The 7,979-nt window shown below is 41.7% G+C and overlaps 1 protein-coding gene across 1 annotated transcript in view; it reads left to right on the plus strand.

Moving 5' to 3' along the window:
• The window catches only part of cdh23 (cadherin-related 23), a 317,500-nt gene that overhangs the window by 248,977 nt on the left and 60,544 nt on the right, over nt 1-7,979 (plus strand). Inside the window, exons 31-36 of the mRNA XM_080448675.1 lie at nt 1,638-2,026; nt 2,675-2,776; nt 3,721-3,870; nt 4,671-4,799; nt 5,379-5,507; nt 6,106-6,333. Of these exons, the coding sequence (XP_080304801.1) occupies nt 1,638-2,026; nt 2,675-2,776; nt 3,721-3,870; nt 4,671-4,799; nt 5,379-5,507; nt 6,106-6,333 (1,127 nt within the window). The remainder of the gene's footprint in view (nt 1-1,637; nt 2,027-2,674; nt 2,777-3,720; nt 3,871-4,670; nt 4,800-5,378; nt 5,508-6,105; nt 6,334-7,979) is intronic.

The following is a 7,979-nucleotide window of genomic DNA, read 5'->3' on the forward strand; positions in this document are numbered from 1 at the left end:
TTAGTCACTCCATGGAGACTTGAATTCATGGATTTTCTTTTTTTTTTTGTCGCATTCCTAAGCCAATAATTTGATGACCGGCAGCGGTTCTGGTAGGAGACACAAACAGTCTCCTTTGAGTCTCCTACCGGAACCGCTGCCTACAAATTATTGGCTTAAGAATGCGAGAAAAAAAAATCCAATAATTCAAGTCTCCATGGGGTGACTAATCGATTGAAAAAAAGTCATTTTGGGGGTGAACTATCCCTTTAACTGTAGAACAAGGTAGATTTATTTAGCATTCAGCTTAGCACAACCACAATACACTCCCGCTGCCCCTCTCTCTCATATGTAGTCTGCTGTTAAAGAAACCACAATAGTACCTGCAGTACGTTCATTCACATGACACTTTCTTTCCTCTACCATGTTTTTTGTTATGATCCGGGCTGCCTGGATTCATTGTCCTTTCCAATGCACACACACATACACAGAGCGTGGCATGTTGTTGCTAAGTGTGGCATTTAACAAGTTTACTTCTCATTTCCAGGACTTCCTCTATTTACTTCCCATTGTATAACGTCTTGCCTAGTGTTTACGCATCTCTTGTGCTGTGACATACTTTGTCCTAAACAACAGGTCAGGCCCAAAGATACTGTGTTGTTGGAACTTCCCCTCAAATAAAGCATAGGATAGATATAGCCATTCACGTGCAGGTTCTATGTCGTTCTTCCAGAATTAATAGTCGTATTTAAAAATGTAACCCCCATTTTATTTATAGTAAATCTTTAATATAGCAACGTTCAAAACAAAAAGACAGTCAATGGGGAGGTTATCTTTAAGTTAAACCAGTCTTAGCTTAGCTTTCACGTACATATTCATTCTTTCCCTCAGGTGTGGTGGACATTTTTGTCAAAATTCCATTTTTGCCATGGACATACAAAATGAGCGGACAATAATATTACCAGAAACACATAAAGAGCTAGCCCTGAATGACCATAACAGGTCTGTAACTCTGAGAGTGTGCAAATGGAACCAAATTTTGGAAATGGAACTCAAAACATTTGAGAACCACTAGTACTAGTTGGACTCCTATATGTGCCATAGTGTCATAGTACATCAGTGTCATACATATTGTGAAGAAAACCTGGAGACTTGACATTCAGTAATTGGGTCTTTATGATCAAAATAAGAACATTATAATGCTGTGTAAAAAAAAAAAGAATTGCCACGGAAAAGACCAAGTCTTTGCCACAGACACATTTTGTCCGTGTATGGACATATTGATGACCCCTGCCCATTAGGGCTGGTAAATTAATATTGGAATTTCGCGAATATTCCTTGAATATGTATATTCGAATATGAAAATGTATATTCGATTTTTTTTGTAATGTTTATTTGATAGGGACAATACAAAAAACAATGTATCAAGTTATAAAAACAAACAAAATATATGTTTTATTCAGTCCGAGCACTTGATACATTGTTTTTTGTATTGTCCCTGTCAAATAAACATATATAATAATAATAATAATATTCGAATATATTTTAATATCTGCCAATTTTTAAGACCAATATTCAAATATAATTTCTGAGGAAAGTTACCAGCCCTACTGCCCTTGTATCTCACCTCCCACCACCACTTATGTGCTCTCTGCCAGGTGACGGCGGCGCGGTGGCCTACGCCATCGTCTCCGGCGCGGGCCGCAAGTTCGATATAGACGAGAGCACGGGCCTGCTGACCACCGTGGACTACCTGGACTACGAGACCAAGACCTCCTACCTGATGAACGTGTCGGCCACCGACCAGGCGCCGCCCTTCCACCAGGGCTTCTGCACCGTGCGCGTCACCTTGCTCAACGAGCTGGACGAGGCGGTGGCCTTCTTCGCCCCGGGCTACGAGGTGTCGCTGCGGGAGAACATCGCCACGGGGACGGAGGTGGTGCAGGTGCAGGCGCAGTCCGCCGACAACCTGAACCAGCTGACCTACCGCTTTGACCCCGACACCTCGCCGGCCGCGCTGGCCCTGTTCAGGATAGACGGCGTCACGGTGAGTTGTGGGGGGATTTGGAGCCGGTTGTGGGGTGGATGCGTGCAAGGTCTTGAAAGAATACTGTGGGGAGCTTTAACCCCACAGTGTCACTTTTTGATTTGAGCTTAAAAAAGCATTATTTTACACTTTGGCTATTCAAAAATAGCAGATCTACAAGCTCGTGGCGCGGCACTCGGTTTTTAAAAATCGTGAAAATGTGTGCAAATCTTTGAATACATATTGTTTTAAAGCGACCTTTTTTTTACTCAAACCTTTGCTTCTGGGGGTCCCTGGAACCAAATATTTTGAGATGGGGGTCGGCAGCCAAATACATATCGTTTTGGGGGTCCTTGACATGAAAAAAGTTTGAGCACCACTGATATAGAAACATAAGTATTTTCAGAAAACCGTTAGGATTTAGAAGACATTTGTCAAATCGGTCTCAGGTCTTAATGCAGTGATGCAACATGACATGTCCTCAAATGATTCACTTTATTGACGTCAGCCAAAATAGAGGACATTAGCTAAGTGGTTAAGTTTAACTTTTAACTTGTAAGTGGTTACACAGATGCGTTCCCGGTCTTAAAAGGTTAAATGCTGTAAAAGGTCTGATTTTTTTGACTGCCTTTCCATTCTCTCCATGCTGTGTTTTTCCTCCATCTTCAGGGTCGTATCACAGTGACTGGCCTGCTGGACAGAGAGAAGGGGGACCTGTACACCCTGACTATTGTGGCTGATGACGGGGGCCCTAAGAAGGACTCCACTGTGGTACGGCATTCATTTTGTATTCTTAAACCTGCTCTGTTTTTCTTCTTTTTTTTCCCACGGCACCGGCCAGCAAAGCCGTGGTACATACGATGCCAATTTTGGGACACTCATTGACATTTCAATGAGTCAGCGCTTGCGCAAATCTGTGTTGCTAGGGACACAAATCGGCGAAGGCCGAACGGCCACACCACTTTGCCGTGGGCTATAACATATTTGTGCTTGTTGGCAGGGGTGTAAAGTAACAAAGTACATTTGCTCAAGTACTGTCTGTACACTTTTGAGGAATTTTAACTTGTCAATACTTTACTTTACTTTTACTCCACTACAGTTATTTGAAAACTTTAGTTACTAGTTACTTTGCAGATATAAATGATTATTTTATAAAACACACATTAACCACTTTAGCTATACCTATTTCATACATAGGCTGTTTGAAAATAGCCGATCTACAAGCTCACAACGTGTCGCGATGGGACGCGTTGTGAGCTTGTAGATCGGCTATTTTCCAACATTTTAGTACTTTTACTTTCGGTACTTTAAGTATATTTTTACTCAAGTAACATTTTGAACACAGGCCTTTTACTTGTAACAGAGTACTACTACATTGTGGTATTGATACTTTTACTTTTACAGTACTTTTTCCACCACTGCATATTTGTGCTTGTTGGTCTCTCTTCCAATGTGTAAACATGTCTTCGTTCTGTTCTGTTTTAGAAAATCTAATGGCATTCCTCTTTTATTCATTGCATCTCACTTTGGAAATACAGAAGGTAGGAGTTGACTTCTCAATCTCTATTGTAAATTGTAATAGTTTTTTCGTTAGTATATCAACCGTTTGAATACTCATCCTGTATTTATAGGTCATACAGTATATCATCTTGACGGTGAGTATTATTCCAGCGATGTGTCAGAAAGCTCATTAATTTCATACGACTTCCTGACAGGTGACAATCACCATACTGGATGAGAATGACAACAGCCCGGTGTTTCACATCACATCGGACTCCTCTGTGGACATCCCAGAGGACATGGCCCTGGGGCAGAAAGTGGCCACGGTGCAGGCGCGCGATAAAGATGCCGCAGACAATGGACTGGTGAGCAAAAAGAGCAGCAAAAGAGATGAAACAGGGCTCACAAACACATAGTAATTCAACTGTCCACTTAACCACTTAAACCCTAACAAAAAGTGAAAATAGCCGATCTACAGGCTCACAATGCGTCACATTGCAATGCATTGTGAGCTTGAAGATCGACTTTTCTTTCTTTTTTTGGAACTTTTTTATTTTCTTTTTATGTTTTGTATTGTTTTGTCTTTTTATTGTTGCCTGACGTGCCTAAAATAGGGATGCCCGGTTGAAAGCCCTTAAGCAATATCACATGAGAGGCATATCGCTGTTATACTGCAATACAAGCAGCATGGCTGTGATCTGGTGAGTGCCGAAAATAATCCCAGCCGTGCTGACGCAACAGCCCAACCTCGAGTGTGATGTTCCTTTGATACAGCAGTTCTAGGCTACAAACTATTGGGAGACAACAGTTTATAGTTTTTAGTTTATTTGCCTCTACCAACAAATATAATATAGGAAAAACATGTAAACAGTCATGCAGCATCAACTGAATGTGTGAAAATCAGCAGAAACATAAGTTAACCGTTCAAAATGCCAGTGCTGTTTTCCTGTACAGCAGCACTCATGGAATGCCTCTTGTCCCATCAAATGATTCACCTCTAAATAACTGTTTTTATGATTTAGCATGAAAGAGCATTACAATACAGTGGGTTGTGTAACATGTCAACTGTTGACACAATCAGTACAGCAAGTTAATTTCATTAGTTTAAATATTGCAGTATGACAATTCCTCTCTGTCTTCCTCCCTCTGTCTCTCTGTCTTGCAGGTCAGTTTCAGTCTGGTGGCAGGCAACATGCAGGATGTGTTTGAGATCAAGACGGTGAATAACACCTATGGAGAGGTGTACGTCAACACTCCCCTGGACAGAGAGTCTGTGGACCGCTACCTGCTTAAGGTCAGACAGGCGACCGACTCTATGCACTTCACCAGTGGTGTAAAGTAACATTTTACTTTACTGGAGTATTTCCAATTGTCTATACTTTTACTTTTACTGCACTACTTCTCAGAGGCAAATATTGTACTTTTATCCCACTACAATTATTTTAAAACATGAGTTACTTTGTAGATTTTGATTATTATTACAAAACATACATCAACCACTTCAGCCCTATATACATTTCGGCTATTTTCAAAAGATTTTAAAAAATGTTTTACATTTGAAAACTTGTGATTAATGAGTACTTCTACATAATGAGTACTTTCTACTTTGGTACTTCAAAGTACATTTTTATACCAATACTTTTGTATTTTTACTCAAGTAAATTCAGAATTTCTGATTTTTACTTGTAACAGAGTATTTCTGCATTGCAGTATTGTTAAGTAAAAAAAGTTGAGTACTTTTTCCACCACTGTCTATGCCCTTCACCGTCATCATGTCTGACTGAATGCCATATGTTGGTGTCCATGTGCGTGTCTCTTGCTTACGTTGACATATACGTAACACGCACGTACATGTTTGTGTATGTTATGGCAGGTGCGTGCCGAAGACAGCGGCTCACCTCCCAGATACACAGACCACTCCCTCACCATCAACATCCTGGACGTCAACGACAACATACCTGTCATAGAGAGCCCCAGGGGCTACAACGTCAGTGTGAGCGAGGTGAGACTCACATGTGCACGCACACGCACACGCACACGCACACGCACGCTCACACACACACACACACACACACACACACACACACACACACACACACACACACACACACACACACACACACACACACACACACACACACACATATACGCTAGTTTGTATTACTATAGGCTATTTTATACATAGGCTATTTTTCAAAATAGCCGATCTACAAGCTCACAACGCGTCGCATCGTGGCGCGTTGTGAGCTTGTTGATCTGCTATTTTCAAACATTTCAATACTTTTACTTTTGGCACTTTAAGAATGTTTTGACTGAATGTTTTGAATACTTTTGTACTTTTACTCAAGTAACATTTTGGACACAGGCCTTTTACTTGTAACAGAGTATTTCTACATTGCGGTATTGATACTTTTACTTGAATTTTTTTTTTTGTATAGCAATCTCACTTCTCTTTGTGTGTTCTCTTTGTGTCTGTCTGTCTTGTGTGTGTGTGTGTGTGTGTGTGTGTGTGCGTGTGCGTGTGCTTGCGTGTGTGTGTGTGCGCGTGTGTGTGTGTGTGTGTGTGTGTCTGTGGGTGGGTGCTTGACCGTGGCTTATAGAATGTGGGTGGTGGTACATCAGTGCTGCGCGTCGTGGCCACCGACCGGGACATCGGTCCCAACGCCATGCTGTTCTACTACATCACCGCGGGCAACCAGGACCTGACCTTCCGCATGGACCGGGTGACGGGCGAGATGGTCACGCGGCCCGCTCCGCCGGACCGCGAGCGCAAGCAGGAGTACCGGCTGAGTGTCACCGTGGAGGACGATGGCACGCCAACTCTGTCGGTAAGAAGCTGACACCACAACCATTATTATTATTCTGCTACAAATATACATGCATGAATCTCTGGTCTGAACATACCCGTATATGCAAGTACAATACTATATAGAACAACCTTTTTTCAGCCTTTTTCATACCAAGGACCCCTAAATTGGTATACATTTGAAAATGTTTTGTGCCAGGGACCCCCAGAAGCAAAGATTTGAGTTAAAAAATCTTCGCTTAAAAAAATGCATAATTCAAAGATATGCACACATTTTCAAGATTTTTCTAAAATAGCAGATCTACAAGCTCATAGCGCGGCACTCGGTGCCGCGCTATGAGCTTGTATATCTGCTATTTTTGAATAGCTAAAGATAAGTGGTTGAAATTATTGTGACGCTGTGTTAACTAATTTTGCTGGGGACCCCCTGGTACCCCCCCAAGGACCACTGCTGGTCCCCGGACCACTGTTTGAGAACCACTGCTATAGAATACTGAATTTCCCCCCTATCTTATCTTATATACTGTGTGTTAAAAGACCATACTGGTCGTCTGGCTTGTTTCCTTAAATAACAGTCTTTAACAAAAAAAACATCCTGGAATATCAATCAGTTGACTTTGACTCCACTTCCCATTCTTCTCACATTAGGTTGCTAGTCATCTCTTCCAGAGCATGATCTAATAACACAAATAAACAGTCGAGGGTTGTTCATCTCATCCAAATCTGTTGCTGACATCTATTCATGGTGACTGGAAGTTGGCTGTAGTTACTTGGACCGGCGCACACACAGCCAGAAAGAGTCATCTGGGGTTATTGTCATCACACCTCTCGCTACAGCTGATCCCTCTTTTGGTCAGCCATGGTACTGCAAGCACTTCACTGCTTAGAAAAGGTGGGCTCGTTTGGCCTGATTTGCATCAGGCCAGTGAGCATCGATTTTCTTATCTACCTGCATTAGGCTTTTAGGCACAAATCAGATAAGCTAATTATTTGGCCAACAGACCAGTGGTCATATTCCAGTGACATTTCAATCAGACCCTCTCAACCTTTTAAGACCGGGAAACGCATTTGTGTCATTTTTAGATGTCTTTGGCTATTCAAAAATAGCAGATCTACAAGCTCATAGCGCGGCACCGAGTGCCGCGCTATGAGCTTGTAGATCTGCTATTTTTGAAAAATCGTGAAGATTTGTGCAAATCTTTGAATATAATTTTTTTTAAGCGAACATTTGTAACTCAAATCTTTGCTTCTGGGGGGTCCCTGGAACAAAATATTCTGAGATTGGGGTCCGCGGCCAAATATATATATATATATCATTTTGGGGGTTCTTGACATGAAAAAGTTTGAAAACCACCGATATATCAACATAGGTTTTTTTTTTTTTTTACTGTTAGGATTTAGAAGACATTTTGTAGGGTTAATGGCAAATTGGACAGTGCCTGCGCTCCAGTACTAGAGAGTAGTGGCTTGCTTCATTAGTTTTATCACCAGTTTGAGCTGATCAGCCCTATACAGGAACAGGAAACACTCACAAGTGTAAACAGGAAAGCCACAACTCCAGGCCAATGCTCGCAGAAAGAGGAAGAAGAGTATTTATGCTTCCTGTTTAGGGCACGCCTGCCATATTCAAAGTTACGGTAAAAAGGAGTTCCTCATCAAAGGGTACAG

Source organism: Gymnoscopelus braueri, assembly GCF_963280865.1.
Source record: "Gymnoscopelus braueri genome assembly, chromosome: 14".
NCBI lineage: Eukaryota > Metazoa > Chordata > Actinopteri > Myctophiformes > Myctophidae > Gymnoscopelus > Gymnoscopelus braueri.